Below are 19,538 nucleotides of genomic sequence, written 5' to 3'. Positions count from 1 at the left end.
GAAGGGTGGTTTTACCTCTTTAAACCGTTTTTGGGCACCAACTAAAAATTTCTAAATTCATGTATTCACCCCCTCTACATTTATGCCAAGTTTCATTAAAATTTGAATTTTCGAGTTTGCGAGGTTCCCTTGTTAGATGGCAGCCATATACATTGCGCATATGATGTTGAGAAATACATAATTGAGATTAAAACTTATAATTATTTTTAACTTATACTTTGTATAATGGTCTTTTCAGAAGAGCACAAATTCTTCGTATTTCTCCCTCAATCTATGAAAATATCAATTAACGATTACAAGGAAACAAGTAAGAGATTGATCAAGACTTCAGTTTCGGCGGTGATTTTTTGTTCAATTTATTAATACGTTTATTCGTCTATTTTCATCCCGGCGCAACCAGGTTGATTTTGCTCGACGAAAAAATTCTGCCCAAAGGCAGCCCGACCGCGAACAACCATTTGGAAATTTTACGAGATCGTTACGCGGCGCAGCTGCATCCTGTGGACCGTAGACGCTGCGATCTTCCTCGTTCTTGTCGGCGAACAAGCGGGCCGATGGAATTTCAAATGAGGGTGCGGCCGCGCGTACGAAATCGTCTGAATGAATTTTCGTCAGGAGCGTGTTCGCGCTCGCATGATCGGCGCATCGATCCAAGAGGACCGCCCGGAGTTGTGGACATCGCGCGAGGGCATTAAAATTGCCGCCGAACAGAGAGGCGAGGGATCGGCTAAGGAAAAAAAGAAGAGAAGAGGAGAGAAGGCGACGAGGAGCCCCGTCGAATAAAACCGCCAAAAAGTCAAGTGAATCCAGCCCAGGTAACCGTAGCAGTCGATTTGCGGTTACCGCAGATACGCAAGAGAAAAAGAAGGCTCTTCTTTTTGTTTCTCTATCTCTTTTTCTTTCTCTTTACTTTCTCATATATTTCTTACTTGTATTTTTGCTTGCGTCTTATATCTTCTTTTGTCTCATATTTCGGCTTTATTTTATTTTTATTTCTTATCTCTCATCAACTTGCTTGCATAATATTTCCCTTATATCATTTATTTTACTTTTTCTGATTTCTGTACTGTTTTGTTTGTTTTTAGAGAATTCTCGCCCTGAACGGCTAAGAAACGCTCAGTCGGTCTGTCTGTCTTCTCGCACGCTCGCTCCTTCCCGCATCCTTAGCGTTATCGTTTCCTTTCGATCCCGCAAAAGTCTTCTGCGGTAAGCGAGGGAGAGCGCGTAGACAGTCGGATTTATATTCAAATGAATTGCGATGGAAGGCTCGATTTATCGATGCCCCATCAAACCCCGTGGCGCACGTATGGATTGCGCAGGTTGGAGGGAAGGAAAATCAAAGGGTTAAGTTACGAGAGAGAGAGAGATGAAGGACGCGCCTAAGGAGCCAGATCCCTTTCCTCGCTCGCTCAACGACTATTATTGCTTGGGGGGGGAAGGGGAGGTAGACTGCGAACTCAAAGATTGCACGGTGTAACAAACTTCTTCGGAATTTTTTCTTATTATTATGTTTTATAATTATATACGTTGAATTAACGGCGCGTCGTCGCATCGGGACTTCCTTCAAGACGTTACCATATACTCCATCCGCGAATGTTTCCGTGATAACGCGAGCATTACTGAATCTTCAGGATCCTCATCTCGGAGGACGATAACGCGGCGAAAAATTCCGCGAACCAAAGTTTTTCGAGAACGCAATTAACGACACGACGGTGTCCTGCCTCCCTTGCGCCGCGTACGTGTGCGTGCATGCCTTTATTTAGCTTTAGTTGGTCGAAACCGGTTGCAAGCGACTCCACTCCGCTCTCTGATTCGGGAGAGAGAGAGGAGAGGGGGGGGGAGAGGGAGAGAGAGAAAGAGAGGGAGGAATGCCCGCGGTCCAGCGCACCGCAACTTTTAGGGTTCCCCTAAGGCGCAGGAAGGAATTTCGCACGACCGAATGAAGCGACGTCGTGAGATGTCAGTTTCTCTCAGCCGGAAATCATCGCTGAGGTAACACCGCGTCTGGCCACCACAAATTATTAGCGACTTGATATGGGTAAGATAAAAAATCATCTATTTATATAGATAAAATTTCTTTTAGTCGACCAAACTATTAGATTAATAAATATTGTAGTTTACAGAGATGATTGTAAGCTTTATCCTTTAATTTTTTTAAATTTGTACTACTTGAAAAGAACTTAAAGTTAAAATCAAAACGTTGTAGTTTATTAATCTAATGAAACTTGCTAGGTCGCTTAGGCGACTAAAAGAAATTTTATTTATGTTAATTATCACTGGCGAAAAAAAATTTTTATATTTTATTTTGTTTATTTGAAAGTATTTTTTTAGTGTATAGCGTATACTGAAGTACGTACTACTTAAATATACATAAAAAGAATTTTTATGGAATATTTGCTTATACTGTGCACGCGGACAAATATAATATTTAGATATATTTTTGTATTTCATTTTCATATTTAATATGAAATTGAAATGAATTTATTTAAAGTTCAAATTCTGCTTTCTCTCTCTAGCCAGAAAAGGAGAACTTAATGTTTTTTTTTTTTGTAATAAGTGATTCAAAAGTAACTCGATGAGTGACCATACTTGCATTATTTAAAATTACGCGCACGGGTGTATTTATGGGTCCGCATAAATGTTACGCAAGACGTAGGGTAACACGTCGAGAAGGGTTCAGAGTGCGACGTCTCGCGAACCGCTCACGGCGATGAAGATCTCGCACTTCTCTATCGAAATTCGGTCAGGGTCGATCGGGCAATTTGCTACCTGCCCGCCACTGGCGACTTAATTACTCCTTCTTGTGCCCTGTAATTTTCGTTTCTGCCTCTCTCGCGGAGCCGTCCAGAACGAAAGCGTGCTACGTGCCTCACGCTAGATCGCGTGGGCTGCTTGCGTCATTAAGGGTAGTAACTCGCGGTGCCGGAATGACTTTGGCTGCGGCGGAGAAAGTGGCCGGGTGTGGCTAGACACTACCACTCTAGGAGAGACAATCTATCTCCCCTCCCCCTCTTCCCATCTCTCTCTCTGACGTGTGAGAGAAGTCGTTCTCCTTTGAAGAATCTTCTATGTTTCTCAATTGCTTTCGAATTCTGAATTCTTTCGTAATAAACGATAAGTATGGAATGCACGCGCTTCAATCATTGCTCCTCATCTCGAGGATAATTGCGTTTCTTCGCGCTACTGATTCACTGCGCTCGATCCTCCATCATCGCGGTCGAAGGGAATTCTCTCTCGTGCTCCTTCTCGCGCGACACGTGCGAGAGCGGCGCGCGTTAAGATCGCACGTGGGTGCACGCGTCGCACGTCACGCGCGCCGCCGTCGACGGCGACGACGACGACGACGACGACGACGACGGTCGGTCAGTAGCCGCTGCGCCGGATCGAACGGCCGGGGTTCGACGAACTCTTTGTCTCGAAAACCGGACGAACCGTTCGTACATATGTACGTACGTACGTACGCCTCGGCCACCTCTGGCCATAGCGCCTAACATACCTCGCGTTTCTTGCCTCTCCCCCGACAAAGTCGCCGTCGCCGTCGTAGCGTTCGCCATCCTCCCGTTCTCCGCGAAATCGAACTCGTTTCTGTCTCGTTTCTGAGATCAGATACAATTTTGTAACAATGGGACTCTGGGCTAAAACAAAGTCAAATCCTTGAGTTGGTCTCATTTTTATCCAAGCGATTTCAACTACTTTACGTTTTTTTTCCCCCCAGCATTCTCTTCTCACAAAACAATAAAAATTAAATATTAATTAATATTTATTATTAATAAACTTTTATTGCGATCCGCAGTTGGGACATTTAATTTACACTTCAATAAGCTTTTCTGATTTTTTTTTCAGAATTTTCTGGGCCCGTTAAAGTGATTTAATTTGACGCGGACATAAATGACTTAAGGTATCAGTTTACGTTGACAGTTCAGTTTGACGATTAATATCTAAATCGAATAGACAATTGGGAATATTTTCCCTTAAAACATTTACCATTAACCGAATTTAAGCCGATGAGAGGCGAAGCCGTCGTATTACCGTGGTCTTCGACAACTTCGCGCCCTCTCATTTTGGGGAGAAACCGAGAGTCAAGGACAATTGGTTTGTAAGAATAAGCGTGTTTATTGTTACGAGATTTACTTACAGTACACACCCGCCGTTTTCTCGCCGCTGTTCCTACCTCCTCGCTCGTTCGCCTCGACTCAAACGCGGTGAGTACACCGTTGCGGTCGTCTGGTCCTCCGCGGTCTTCTTAACCGCGGGGGCCCCCCTTTTTCTCGGGCCGATTTACGGCGCGATATACGCGAGAGGGAATTACGCGGCGAATTTTTATGCGCGTTTTATTCCTTTTTCCCCCACGCACACACTTACGCACGGACAGCCGAAACGGCGTATCCCGCAACAATGTTACGGATCAGACGCGGCGGACTGGCAGGAAACATAAATATCGGAGCCTTCGAGAGTACCGAGGCTCCGAAATACGTTTCCCCCCTTTTACGGGAGCGAGGCCCAACCCTTCTCAGGCGGAACGGCGATTGCAGTTTTGCGTGCTTTTTGCGGCGTTACCAGAAGGTACTGGTAGCACTAATGCGTCGTTTTCGAGGATCTTCGAATCAAACCTGCAACTCGATGGGATTACAGTGATGGGAAAAAAAATTTTACGACTATTCCTCAATAATAAATTTTATTATAGGGTTGGATATTACACAGCAGACTAGCTCTTGAAGTGTCCGTTTGAAAGACGAAATCTTTAAATCATTAAAAATAAAATCGTTACAAAATAGTTTTGATCCGATTGATAGAGTTCCACGAAAGGCTTCTAATCAGCTAGCATCCGCTCTTGAACGTGTCCTCCGTCATCCTCTTTGAGGCTTCAGACGGTTTGTTTGCTAAATGTTCCCTCTCAACCCCGCTTCCTTCAGTCTCGTCTCTCGGCCTTCTCGCCTTTCGCTTGAACCTCGGCGAACCTCAGGCCATTGTTAAAACTTTTTCGAGGTTATTACACGTGAGATATGTAAATGCGTCGCCGGTCGGGGTCGGTCCTCGACGTCGAAGGACCAGCTCCGCCGAGTCGTTCCCACTCGTTCTTTCGGGCTCTTCCTTGCTCTCTCGCCCGATTCCTTGACTCCGCTCGGCAGGGGCGGATCGGACTGTAGCGTGGCAGATAATTCGCGATCTTGTGCAACTGTATACATGGCCAATTCTCATGTCATCGTTATGGCGATTCGAATCCTCGTAAATCTTTAAACTATTTAATCATATTGAAATTCGAATTATATATATTTAAAAAATTATTCAAAAACCAGATTTCTTAAAAGTCTTAAACGATCTCGAAAATTGCAAATGTCGTGAAGTTTTTGCAAACCTTGAGTCTTGAAAATGTTTAACGTGTTGAAATGAAGAATGAGTTACCTAGTAGGAAAAAACCTTTAAATTTGTTATTTGAAATAATTTGTGATTTTTATTATATAATCCGTACTCTGAACCTATAATTCTCTCTCAATTAATTTTGACTTTCCCATTTATTTAGGCTCGGTCAAACTAACACGTTTCTCACAAAAATATCGACCTATAAGATTCATAAGAGTTTCTGCACCAGGCAATACGAGTTTTCTATAGACTCAAACATCTATGGACACACATAGACCACATCCATCCGTCAACCACTCGCTGCTGCTGTGCAAATATCCTTGGACAAGAATGCAAGTGACGTTCTACACGTGTAAACCATATCCTCTCTCTTCCTATGTCTGAATTGATATTATTTAATCGCACGCGGTGCGTCGTCCGAGATGGAATTTCTTTTCAGTGTCCGCTCCTGCTCCTCGCCGCCGTCGCCACCACCGCCGCCTCTGCATCGTCATCACCATCTCTCCGACTTCTCTGTAACGGATAGGCCTCACCTCCGGAACGGAACTGACTCCAGTCTGCTTTCGGTTTGGCCATCGCGAATGCCAAGCGCGTCGAGCTCAGTAAGAGCGTGGCGTTCACGACGTGCGCTTCGCTGACCGCCGATCACGCGATCGCCGTCCTCGTTATTCCGGAATAAAGTTTCCAAGAGGCGATCGCTCAATTCGCGTCGACCTAGTCCTATCGTTCCTAGAGCGGAAAAAAAAGGGCGCAACGATACGCGCGCGTGCACCCGCGCGCTCGAAAGAAGGACGAAGATCCTGTGGCGAGTGGATCGAATCAGGAATACCGCATGTGCGACCGGGTCGGGAGGAATGAGTCCAAATAATTCGGCGGATCCACGAGACAGAAGCTCGATGTTCAAAAAGAGCCTGTAAGAATACTTTCTGTTAGAGAATTGCATTCTACCCTCAAACGAAACGAGAGATTCGATTTTCCCAGTATTTGAAATAATTAATACATGTTTAAATATTTGATACGTGTGAATTTTTTAGCGACGTATATACAAACATCTTCAGACAAATGACATACCTCCCTCGTTAAATCAATTATTTAACAACACTCAGGTACGACAGTTTAAATGGATGCTGTGAATCTTGTATAGAATAGTGCTAATTAGTGATCGATTTTAATACAGATCTTTGCCACGATTGAAGCTAAATTCAGCTTGACGAAAAAAAAAAAAATATAATAAAGTGAAGGAGAGAGCGTATGGACGGATTTCCGTGGTCCTTCCCGCTTTGGCGCGAAGAGCCGAAAAGTCTCGGCTCTTCGCTCGATCCTCGCCGGGTGTTTCACTCCGTCCGTGCTTCACTCTACTTACTCAAGCTGACCCTGATCGTAATAATTAATGGCAAGTGCATGGTGGCGGTTTACTCATGCCTGGCGATAAGTACGTATACGCGGATACCAGGTATCCGTACGCGTCCGCAGACGCGCAGCAGAGGTCCGTACCTCTCCGGTTATTAAACAATTTCCGCCCGCAATTGAACGCGCTCGTAATGAACGATGTTGTAATTAACGTTAGCGTCAGCGCATGCAGAACTTTGCTCGCGCGAAGTTACGCGCCTGTCCTTAAGCGAGGCCCGGCCTAATTGGTCATTAACACCAGGAGATCCATTGGTCCCACCGCCCTCCTTCGCTTTCGGTCGACAGCTCCGTTGGATATTATTACGTTATTGTTGCACCTGGCGGCCCCGGCGCGACCTGTAAAGACCCGGAACACACCGCCTAAGTCTCATCAGGTGGCGATGCGTCCGAGAGAAGTTGATACGCGTCTCTGATAGCCCCGTTGTGCACTGGGATATGATATGATTGAAAATATTCGAAAGGCATGGGGCTTAAACGCGCCGAGCCGCACACGAACGAATTTGACACGCGAGCGCGCAAACGGAAGAGGTATCATAAATCATTAATGCGATCCGGCATTCCTCCGTTAATGAGATCCCCTCCCACGAGAGAGGAGCCGGCTAAGCCAGAGTTGGTTTTCGCAAATGTTGAGCATCAGGAGCAGCCGAGCTCAACAATTACGGTTATATATACGGTCTGCCTTTCAATCAGTTTCAAGTGGATTCTACGTAACTGACCTACCGCCGAGAGAATTACATTTCCAACTGCCTGGAAACTATGCCGAATAATACAAGTAGTTAAACCATCGTAGCTCACGTATTTGCTTACTGCTTCACATCTGTCTTTATTTCGTTGTAAAAAAAAAAAGGGAAAGTATAGGAAGTCTCTTTCTGAACCTTACTCGCGTGATTTAACGAAAACTTCATCTATTCGCAGAAGTAGAAATCCGTTAACGGATTAAGAAATCGTCGAAGGGACCGATCGGCGAGCGTGCGAGCCGGCGAGTGCCATTTAATCACGAGTGCGGTTTTACAGGCGCAGCCGGTGAACCCTAACCGAGACCGCGAACACAGGTGTCCGACTGCAAGGATGCGCGCACGAAGGAAACGGTGCGTGATGTCCCGGTGACGACGACGGCCACGATTGCGATCACGCTCACGCACGCATTTTTACGCGCGTGTACGCAAAGAGAGAGAGAGAGAGAGAGAGAGAAAGGGAGCGAGAGAGAAAGAGAGAAAGAAAAAGGGAAAAAGAGACCAAGAAAAAGGGAGCCAGAAACAGGCCCGCCGATGAGGCTGGGTCCGATTATCCTGTCGTGGGCCACGGCCACGGCCGGCTGGCTGGGCCCGTCGGGCGGAATCGCGGCGACGGCGACGGCGATGGCGCGAGCCCCGCGCTCTCGGGACTACGAGCTCTCGACGGAGTTCTTCTTGGTGCCGTCCGAGATCGGGCATCACGGCTTGGCGAGCGTGGCGAGCGTTATCAGCGTGCCGGCGCCGAACCGGACGATCACCGTCTTCAGGACACCGCCGGGCGTCAGGAAGAGCCAGGAGGTAGAGATGCGACCGACCCCGAAGTCCCTACTGAAGCAACGGCCCTGGGCGCTGCCGCTCGCCGCGCTCAGCGCCGCGACGATGCTCCTCATGGCTGGCTTCGAGATCTTCGTGCTGTTCAAGGTAGGAACCATTTAACAATTACATACGTAGATTATCTCTTCGTTCGCTCGTTGTAAACTTTGGTTCCTGCGCGAGGAGAGAAAGAGAGAGAGAGAGAGAAATTGCAGACGCTCCAAAAGATAAGTAACGGACCTTTGTTTTCTAGTTCTTTCTCTTGGAAATATTTCCTAAAGTACTTTATTTATGTTGGATTATGAGTATGTGGAAATTTTATTTGCAAAATGATACGATCTACAATATATATCTTTATAATTGGGGTTTGCAAATAATGTTTCTTAATTTATTGATATTCTCTTTTATTTGGCTTATTTTTCTTGTTATTAAATTATACCTGTTTTAAATGCGCAAACCCATCTTTCCGTCTTATTTAATTCAGTTTACACACTCCTCACATTCATCATATAATTACTGTGTCCGTTTACCACATGTCCTACAAGATATTTATCTTTTTATGCTCGTAATCAGAATTTATTCCCGATTTTATTCTAGAGCATAATAAAAATATCGTCACTCGTTCGCTCGCTCTCGCGACATGTTAATTTCACTTTTCCGCGTCGAACGTATACGAAAAAAATGTGTGTCCGAGACGATGTCGAGGTGGAAACTGGTCCCGCGGGTGAAATGGAACGCGTAAACATCGGCAGGACTTGTCACTCGGCGATCGTGCAACTGCGGGATTAATAGAGCTCGGAAAGGAACTCATCTATCGCGCGCGTTGGCCTCTCCCTGCCGACCCACTATTAATCGTTTTCGTTTCGACAAGCTCCAGTAACCGGCACCGAGGGAATTTCGCCGAGACCTAGGCCCAGTTTACGCTCACGTCAGACCGGCCCCGGTTTTCTCCCGGTCGCACCCTCCGACACGCTCCATTGAACACGTAACACGTCTCGGCGAGAGAGGCTAAACTAGCCGACGCTATATATTAATGTCATATTAATTGGCAAATCGGGATTTCGATCCAAACAAGAGAAAGTGAATTGCGATCGAATAAATAGCATTAAATTGACATTGAATTAAATATGATGCATAACAATTTACGAAATTATCATGCGTTTTATTTTACAAACATATTATTCTCTCTTTTCTTCTTTTCTTCAATGGTATAATGAACTATGCAGATTTATTAAAAAATACGTAGTTATTCGCATCTTTCCTTCATTCACTTACGTAAAGAAAAAGTGTGGAATTTTAGTAGTGAAAGGTAGAAAAAGATATGGAAAATAACTGATAAATTTGTAAGTAAGGTGCGAGAGCCGAGAGAAGCGGAATATCGGTTATTTTAATTGGAAAAATTAACATTGGCTCCACGTGAGCTCACTTCAAGTTTAATCCGCGCATAATTATGACACGCGCGAGCGGTTACGGTCCACTCCGCGCAATTCGCGTTTCGCGTCTCGTTCCTCTTTACGGAATTAATAGCGTGAGAGCGATATGGAAATCGGTACTTCCAGGGCTCTTGAAAATGCGCGTACCACTCCTGCGTCTTGCAGAGAGTGGTACGCGTCAAATCACCCGAGCGCATCGAATGACTCGACGAAAGTGCATTTTGTGCTTTAAATGTAAACTTATATGACAAAAAGTACTACTTTAGAAAAGGCCACTAGTTTAGGAGGGCAATTAGAATGTTAATATCAACATCTCGATATTATAACGTTACAGTTATAACAAGCGAAACTGTCGAGATAGCAAAATGAGAAATGTTTCATGACTTAGCGATACAAATGTCTCGGTTCCGGTACTAAGTTGGAATATTATGTTACCGTCTATCGTTTCGATATTACTCACTATTATTTAAATAGTTCGAAGTATTTAAAGAATTTTTTAATATAATGGTTAATTTTGCAAAATTTTTCAAATACGTTAAATTTTAAAAATATACTCTTAAAAAAGCTCTCTCTATATATATATATGTATAAATCTTTATTGTTTCCCCTTAGGGTTTACAATCTCTGTACAATTGAATCGCTTACATCTACTCTTAACACTACTCTTTAAAAAAGCTCTATATATATTTACAAAACTTATAACTTATCACGAAATTGAGCGGTTAGAAATTGCTCTACGTAAAAAGATCAAAGTTAGAAGAATCAATAAATTAGAAAAGTCTCTTTTGAATTGAAAACAAAAAGAATTTTTTAATTTATCACTCTTAATGACATTGTTTCAGGCTAGAGCGACGGCACCGAACAGACGGCACTTGTTCCTGGGCCAGGCATTGCTTCTGGGCCTCTTTCTTCTGGCGGGTCTCTCGGCCGCGGCCTCCCTCAGCCAAAATCCACTGTCCTGCGCAGCTTTCCGGTTGGTGGGTCTCCCCGCTGCCCTCGTGTTCGCCGCTCTGCTGGTCAAATGCGTCTTCCTGCTCTCGTTGAACAGCGGCGTGTACCTTCCGGCGCCCTATCAGGTGAGCGATCATATACAGAGTGTCCCAGAATCACGAGCGAGTCCTCGACTAATTCGACATTCGTTTTCGCATCTTTAAAGTATGTATATAATTTCCAACGGAGATCCAAAGTCGAATTTATTTCTCCTGCAAATAATTATTTAGATAGAACATCGTCTTGGAGATCCATTGAAACAGCCTCTCAGCTTAGAGAATTGAAAGCTAAGGAGATACCGGAGGAAATCGATCGAAGGAGTGGCGGGAAGAAATAATTTCAGTGCGCGCGAAAGACGAGCATCGATCGATAAGACGCTCCCACACAGCTAATCGAAGTAGGCAGAAAAATTGTAAATTGTAACGTCACTTCATTCGTCTTTTTTTTCCCCCCCGCGGAGAAACTCCGCGCAGCGAAGCGTCGAACCGCGCTGGACCGATCCGGATGTTCATCCCGCACGGCCATTTGTACGTCGCGAACGGATCCCGGAGCCCTCCATCACCTCACCTTCCATCCCCCCCCCCCCGACTTCCTCTCTCTTCCCTGTGTTGTTGCGTCACCGTACCGTACGCGCGACGATTAATTACAGGCGCGCGCACGCGAAAAACCGCCGAGGCAATTACCGCGGCGGTACGTTGGTACACGCGCTGAATGACAGGCGTGGCAGGACGCGCGCTTCTCGCCCTGCGGAGAGGCGAGGCCTCCTCCCCTCGCCAGGATAAACATCCATTTTTCACGTTCGACGTGCTCCCGCCCCGATCTCGGCGCGGTGAACTCTCCTAAAAACACGCGCGCGCGCTCACACACGCGAGAACGAAATCGGGACCGGCGCGGCGCCGGTGAAATGTAATTACATTCGTTAATTAAGAACTACTGCCGTTGAAAGGTTTGATTAGAAGAAAGTGACGGGCTGGCCGATACTACCACGCGCGAGTGACATTAATAGGATTTTAACGATGTAATTATAGCTCTTGCGTCTGTAATCTTCTCGTGTCCTTAAGACACACAGGGAGGGGATGGGATGTAAGAGCGGAGAGATTAAATTTTCCAGCGGATGAGAGAGAACTCGGCCGCTCTGGGACCTGAGGATTTTCCATGTGGTAGTATAGACCCGTTCTATATGCATTTCTCCATATGCCACGCGACGTTTGACGTCACGCGTTAAAAGAAGGTGCATCGATGTCACCGCGGGCCGTTCACCTTTAATTAAAGGCGATCGACCAGGGGTAGACGGCCGCGTGAATCTTATAGAGGGGAAGTGTAATCGTGCGAGGGCCTTTCTTGTCTCGGTTCTCGGTGCTGCAGGCGCTGGTGCTGGCGTTCGCGGTGTTGGTGCAGGTGGCCATTGTCGGGCAATGGTTTTACGGCGAACCACCTGCGGTGATCCAGGTGCAACAGCAGCAGCAGCAGCAACAGCAGCAGCAAGCTACGGGCCAAAGCTCGTCGACGTCCACCGCCTCCTGCAGGACCCCGCTCGGACAAATAGTGGCCTCCCTCGGGTAAACATATCAAACGCTCTCTTTCCTCCCCAATTCGTGAGGGATAAGTTGTATCGGTCGTGACCACCCCCCCATTTATTGTTTAATAATCTCCTTCGCTATTGTTGCTCGAGTCCAATTTATCGTCCACGAGACACGCGACTCCGACGGTCTCGGCGATCTCTACTTTCGCCGCGGGTGAACGAAACGAAACGCGTTCTCCCTTCCACGGTCTCTCCTCCACGTGAATTGCAGGTATCCCGGCGCGCTGTTAGTGGCGGTGGCGTGTCTAGCGGTACGCGCGCGGAGCGTCCGGGACAATAATCGGGAAGCGGCCTTCATCGGCCTGGCGGTCGGGCTCTCGCTGCCGATCTGGATCTCCAGCGGCATCGGCACGCTCGCGGCCGCGAGCGAGGGCGATCGTGAGGCCTGGCTGGCGTACGGTCTGCTCGCCACCTCGCTCTTCGTCTTCCTCACCATGTTCCTGCCGAAGGGCCGGCAGCTGGCCGCCCTGGGCCGCGAGGGGCCCGCCGCCGTCATTCGCGATCGCGACGACGCCCTCAGCTCCCTCCCCGGCAGCGGTTACTCGCCCTCCTTCTTCCACTTCAAGCCCGCGGAGGCGTCCCTCAAGAGGAAGATGCATTACCACAGTGCCGGTAAGTTGTCGATTCCTCTCAAACAAACGGGAACGAAGCCGTTCGCGAGAACGACTCGTCGAATAGAAGACGAGCGAAGTATTTACGATCCGATACGATCTCCTTCTTTTTGCTTATCCGAATTTCCAGGTTTCTTTCATCGCGCACGCACGCGTTTCGCGATTATATTTCCTTTCCGGAGTTGCGACGTTTGCAACGTTCCGAGTCGCTCGTTCGATACCCGTGGGGCAGATCTTCGGGTCATCATCGCGCGGTATTGTATAGTCGCTAAAAGTGCGGACAACGTAATCGCGCCGAATAATGGAAATGCGGTCACGACCGGCTGGGATCGGCGGCGCGTGAAACGTGAATAAATGGGTAAACGAGAAAGTAAATAAACGCGTGTTTTCGTTGCTTAAAAAAAAAAAAAGTAGAGCGGCAGTCCTCGCGATCGATGACGCGAAGACGTCTCGTGATTACAATAGACTGCATCCCGCGGGAATGCGCGCTACTTAAGGCCCAATCTGCAATCGGATCAGATATCGCTTAAATCTGATCGAAGATCCCCTTGTGAATCGTATAAACGTCAACCACGCGAGATAGAGAGTTAAAATCGAGCTTGATTAACTGGCAATCGGCTTAAGACGGCGCGGTCTCTGGAGCAGATGGTAATGGCATCGTAATTCGCGTAATCCCCTTCTCCTTCCCCTGCCTCGTTCCCACCCCCTTGAGATTATGATAACGTGGAAACTTCTAATTATAGATCGAGTCGCACTGGTCTCGTCCGGGATACCCGGATGCAGCGCCTGCAGGCACGGAGGAAGTCCCATATACTCGGACGGTAAGCCGTCATTATTTATTTTCAGAAATCAGTCGGCCGATTATTATTACGTGCCGTATGTAGAACCACCCTGCATTACCCTCGTAACGTATCGCGGCGCAAAGACCCCGTAGTATTAGGAGACGTGTATTTTCAACAGTTACGGTACGGTCGTCGGTGTCCTCGCGTCGCGCAACGATGCGGGAAGAGCTGTGGCGAGGCACCGATAAAAATGGTTTGAATATATTATAATCAACGTAACAACTGAAGGGGATCCTAAAATCGTTTGTTTTACCGACATTTTTTCATTAAACTAATCCTTTAATTGGCTTTATAGAATCGGGAATTAAAGTACGCATCAAAATCTAGAAGATTTAAGAAATCATATCGATAAATGTTGAGTCACTAAAGTCTAATAGGAATATTTTAAAGAGAATTGTTTTAAATTCTAATTAATGTGGGAGATATTATTATGAAGTGTAAAAAATTATTTTTTCAATAAAATTGGAGCTTTCTCGGATTAACATGAAAGCTTTGCTTGCATGATGAAGTATGATTCTAATAATATGAATTCAATTCTATTTATACTACAAAGTATAAATTAAACTTTTAAATCTCATGTATTTTTTTATCATGATACTTGCAAATACGTGACACTGCAGATTAGACTGAAGGTCTCTATATACATATTTCGTAGTTCTTATCAATATACGTTTCGTTGTTATTAATATTCGCTTATTTTGCTTGACAAAAATTAAATACATTCTTTGCAAACTCGAAAATATCCCAATAGAGAAACTTTCCTCAGAATTTTGAGATATTTAACTTTTTACACTTGTAACACATTTCATCCATCATCTTGAATTTTCATGTTGTTCAGCGAGCATAGAAAATTTTTTTAATAATTAAACTAGACACTTTTTTTTAATAGGAAGTAGAAAAGGTTAAACTTTATTTTAGTTTTCGGAATCGGGCTTTTTGTTTCGAAAGAATCTGCCGTTGAAATTTCGAAGGCAATATTTCGTCCCGTGCAAAAATCTTTCCGTCCATTTTTTATCGTTAGCTGAGGCAGATTTGTTCAAACGTACATTCATATATTTCTCCATCGAGATTCACAATACGCATATCGCGCGCACATCCGCAGAATCTCGACACTTCCCGTCCTCTTGCCCGCACATTTCCTGGGCCCGAAACTTTTCCTTCGTCACGCTAACGCCCTCGACGACCTTCACCTCGAGGTGCGAACGAACGAAAGGGAGGAAAAGTGGCGGGCGGGGGAGGGGGGGGGAGAAGAAAAGAAGCGGAGAGGGAGAAAGTCCGAGGCGCGGAGGTCAATCGCTTCTTGCTTCACGACGTTGGAGACGCGGGTGAGCGTGGAAGGGAGAATAAATCCCGTTAGATTGGACCATGCCCTCCCCCTCCCCCCCACCCCTAAAACGACGACGGCGATCGCGGTGACAAAAATCCGACGTTAAACTGGAGTGGAATGATCGCCCTCTTAGGTCGCGGTCTCCTCGCCTTTCCTCGCTTTTCCGAGAATCCAAATTTTCCAGACGCATTTCCCTCTGGAGAGAACAACAACATTGTAAACGGGAGTTTCACACTTTCTAGAGACACATAATGGAAAAGCGTGCGCGCGAGTTTCTAGATCCTATTCAGCTCTAGTCGAAGGGAACGCGCCGGTATTGTAACGGGGTCGCGCCACTACTCAATGCGTTATAAATGTGAATCGGGGGCGAGTTAATAAAAAGGAAAAAAGAAAAAGAAAAGGGGGAAAAGGAAAAAGTCTCCCATCGACGCGATGAATAGACGGCCACTTTTCAAACACGCGTGCGCTCGCGCAGCGCAACGAGGAGATACGTGGATCACAGCCGGATCGTAAATCGCAGCTGGATGACTTTCACCCACGCGCGATACGCATTTACGTTAAGGATCCCGCGCGCTCGCGCGCGTGTCCATTCAGCGAGGAGCGCACTTTGTAACGAGCGTACGGCTGGATCGCGTTAGGTCCCCGCTGATCTTCGAGAAATCGTGAAAAACCGCGCGGACTTTCGCCAAGTCGAAGGATTCGACAACCGCCCCCCTCCTCCTCCTCCTCCCCTGGATATTCCCGTTGAGAGCGAGGAATTTCTCGCGGACGTTGGTTCGCCGATGGATTGCGTGCGTGTTCTCTCTCCCGACGCGATACGGATTTCTTTGCGCTTTTTTTTTCCTCCCGCGAGGCGTAAAACGTGCGAGAGATTACGAGAGAGCCGAAGGTCGCTAGCCTCCTCGGACCGGGAACGCGCTGGGCTTGGTTCACGACCCTCATTACGGGAGGCACGACGACGTCTCCCTGACAGAAGCTTCCTTTACCATTAGTCCACAGTGCGTGGCACACAGCAAATGCAAACACATCCTAGTGGAACCGGCGATGAAACCTTTTGTCTGGAGTACAGCGACGTACGACGGAATATAAAATCTTTTTTTTCTTCTTTTTATTTAACACGTTACATGCGTTTCGCAATGTTACGAAAGGATTATCGTAACTGTTCGAATTACATCCCGACGTACAATTTAAAGTGACGAGATTTCACTAAAGCGAGAAAAATGTCTCGCAGCCTCGGTACATGAAAGTTACGACAGCAGTTTTTTTACAAAAAATTACGTGATTATGACATACAGCGTGTAATACGTAAACCGATTATAACATATAAATGTTTTTCTTGTATACCTGTTTTTTTATAACTTCGTTTTTACACCCATAGTTTATATTACTTGTATAATATGCATTACAACCTTTGCTAAGAATAGTATAATCATAAGTACATATAATTGATTATCAATTATCGTTCATAGTAATAAATGTTATAATCTCGCTATTATCCAACAAAAGACAAAAAATGATTCTGATATAATTGATACGTTTATCTCTTTTTCTCTTTTCCGCGATATTTTCTCTGTAGAGAAAGGAAAACATGAGAGAATGTAACATCAATCAGAAGACCCATGGGAAAGGCGGCATTATATCCGCAAATTTATTAAATTTCTCCAAAGAGAATTTTCTTCAATTTTTCATAAGAAACTACACGTTAGGAGCGTATCGGGAGTAGAGTGCTTAATTGCAGATCATCAGGCTACGCGTGTCGAGGTGAAGACGAATTCGTGTAGCTCTCGTAAACGTCTTGTAACGACAGCTGCGAACGGCGGGAGACCTACTTTGTGCCCGGCGACTTGAAATTACAGCCGCGGCGTTTAACGCGTGCGGCGTAACGAGGGCTTCGTCCCGGTTATGCACAATGCGCAATTTCGATTCCTGCGTATACACGTCCCGATATCCCGGCAATCCGTTTACTATCGCGAGGCGAAAATGATAGCCACTGGACACACGGCACGCGGAGAGTTACGACCGGATACGCAGCCTCTCCGATCGATACTGGATAATAATGCGTTTCCGGTGGGCGCACGTGAATCGCGGCGTAATGCGTCGGGCGATTCGCTCCGGTATCCCGATCCACGCTTGATTCTCTCGTATGCAAATTAATTGCCTAGTGTAAACATTACGTCAGGGAGAACGTAAGGATAACTTTATCTGCTTTTTCAGATATGCACGGACCGATGGAGACGTTCGTTCTGCCACCCGGTATGTACTTGAGGCCGGAGGACGCCGGAAATCTCTACACGACCTTGTCGGCCAATCCCAACGTGTTCTTCCAAAGGGCTGCCCATCCCGGGATGATGTACTGAGGGCGAATTCTTATCTCGCCCCGACGACAAGACTTATTGTTGTACATGCGCGTCGCGTATTAAGATTAGATTACGGACAGGCGCGATTGTTGATCTCTCGTTTACTTGTAAATAATCGTCGTTATCGGTACCTGGTGGAGCGAAGTACTTTTCTCCGCGAGTACTTCTCGGACTTGTAACTCGGACGATCATCCGGCGGGATGATGCACCTCCCGCCGGAGAAACGCGCGCGATCAATTGCGGATCGCCGCGAGCAATGAATCGAGCCTGCACGCTGCGAATCACCGATGCGAGAGAGACTCGAACTGGAAGTCTACGTGCCTCCGGAACAACGCAATAAATGTTACGACGCAATTTTTTTTTAAATACGAGAAATATTATTTTTCCACACCACACCTTGCGGATGAATTCGAGGAACGTTTATGCCAACTGTCTCTTTAATTAATGGAGAAACGAAGATCATTGTTAAATGATGTGATTATTGCGTCAAAATTTTAGACTTTTGGGGAAAATTAATTCCTCGAAAGCAACTTCTATTAAATTTTTGCGCCGAATAATCGATTAATGTTTTAATAGGATTGAAGACACTCGTGTCCATTTCTACCTATAAGCATGTTCCTTTTAGTTGCACTGCTGCACTGGTGCAACAAGTTAAAGTGAGATAAATATATTTTTTCTCATTCTAACTTATTACACCAGTGCACCGACAAAGAACAGGCCTTATGTAAATTAACTTTAATCTCAAGTTTAATTTATCTTTTTCTAATTGTAAGAATTGAAAGAAGACACAGAGTTAACAGAGAATAATTAAATTAGTAGAAATAGACACCAGAGGAATCTTTCCTCTGGAAAACAAAAAAAAAGATCAAATTTCGATCTCTGTGCGACGATTAATACAATCGACAGAATTATTTATAATCCCTGTTTTTTTTTCTCCTTGTGCCAAAAGCCAAGAAGTTAATAATCCTATGCACATATTAACAAAATAGATATTGCTCGACAAGGGAGGAGGGGAGGAAGGAGAATTGATCGCTAATTAAGTTAATCGGATTGAAGAGTCACTCCGGATTTGTAGAAGCATCTATCATTATCAGCTGACAGCTGAGCGGGACTAATTGGATGTCTTACCTTCTCACAAAAGAGTTAGAGATTGCAATGATGACGAGGAAAATCCTAGATCAATTGCCGTGCTCGATTGCGATCGATTCGAGCGGCAACGTATACAACTACAAGCAAACGGAAGCCTACTGAGAATCACGGCCGCGATTTAACCGTGACTTTACTTTAGAATGCTTCTACGTCCATAAAATGTAGATATTAACGATGCAACCAATGTCTATGAAATCTATAGGTAATGTAATCCACAACTTTGTGATTCTCTTCCGTGCTACATTCAAGAGCAGAGTTGGACGTTTATGCATGAAATATATACTCTACCTATATGTGTATATAATGTAAATTATGTAAATTACGTGTCATTTTACGTTTTTTATGTAAACAATAATTTAGAGTAGTTTTATAGAAGTTTTAGATTTTATCAGAAATAATGAAAATTATATTTGATTTATTTTTGATAAATCAAAATATCTAAATAATTTATTTCATTTTATTAATATTAAAGTCATATGTATGTAAATATTTTTATAAATTTTATAAATTTCTTTTATTTTGCTATCTAATTTAAGGCATTGATCCATATTCTACACAAAATAATTGTACACAAGCAGAATATTCTACACACAAAAAATTGTACATGGAAAAACTGTGCACAAGAAAATTATCCTTGAATTAAAAATTGCCCACGGATATATGGACAGTTTTTCTACACACAATAGTGTACAATTATCTTGTGTAAAATATGATCTCAATTTAATTTAAGACTCGCTTTGACTGATTGCGAAACATTGCATTTTCCTCTCATAATTGTATTAATTACATATTGATCTAATGTCCAACTTATTATACATGTTTGTATATATGTTGCCTGAAAAAGACATTCTTCTGAATTATTATCTAATTATTGTGACAAGTGTGCACATGTCCCAATAGTTCATTTGCTCATCACAGATTGAGAAGGT

The 19,538-nt window shown here is 45.0% G+C and overlaps 1 protein-coding gene across 5 annotated transcripts; it reads left to right on the top strand.

The window, feature by feature from the left end:
- Positions 1-45: 45 nt before the first annotated feature.
- Positions 46-19,452, top strand: LOC105837471. 5 transcript variants are annotated; one of them, XM_036286913.1, is made up of 7 exons: positions 46-307; positions 401-8,426; positions 10,594-10,827; positions 12,107-12,300; positions 12,535-12,935; positions 13,678-13,755; positions 17,318-17,460. In XM_036286913.1, the coding sequence occupies exons 2-7, from the start codon at positions 8,040-8,042 to the stop codon at positions 17,458-17,460; spliced, it is 1,437 nt and encodes a 478-aa protein (XP_036142806.1). In that variant the 5' UTR covers positions 46-307; positions 401-8,039. The 5 variants fall into 5 exon arrangements, with proteins under 5 accessions (XP_036142806.1, XP_036142805.1, XP_036142808.1 ...); XM_036286912.1 differs by having other exon boundaries at positions 46-815; positions 1,086-8,426; XM_036286915.1 differs by having other exon boundaries at positions 46-2,038; positions 7,786-8,426.
- The last annotated feature ends 86 nt before the right edge of the window (positions 19,453-19,538 follow it).

Source organism: Monomorium pharaonis, chromosome 5 (genome assembly GCF_013373865.1).
Source record: "Monomorium pharaonis isolate MP-MQ-018 chromosome 5, ASM1337386v2, whole genome shotgun sequence".
In the NCBI taxonomy this organism is placed as follows: Eukaryota; Metazoa; Arthropoda; class Insecta; order Hymenoptera; family Formicidae; genus Monomorium; species Monomorium pharaonis.
This window is presented reverse-complemented; position numbering and strand designations above follow the sequence as displayed.

Coding starts and splice junctions, on each gene's coding strand:
- LOC105837471 (XM_012682276.3), top strand. CDS start 8,040: ATGAGGCTGGGTCCGATTATCCTGTCGTGGGCCACGGCCACGGCCGGC. Junction 8,427..10,593: donor AGATCTTCGTGCTGTTCAAG/GTAGGAACCATT, acceptor ACATTGTTTCAG/GCTAGAGCGACGGCACCGAA. Junction 10,828..12,106: donor ACCTTCCGGCGCCCTATCAG/GTGAGCGATCAT, acceptor TCGGTGCTGCAG/GCGCTGGTGCTGGCGTTCGC.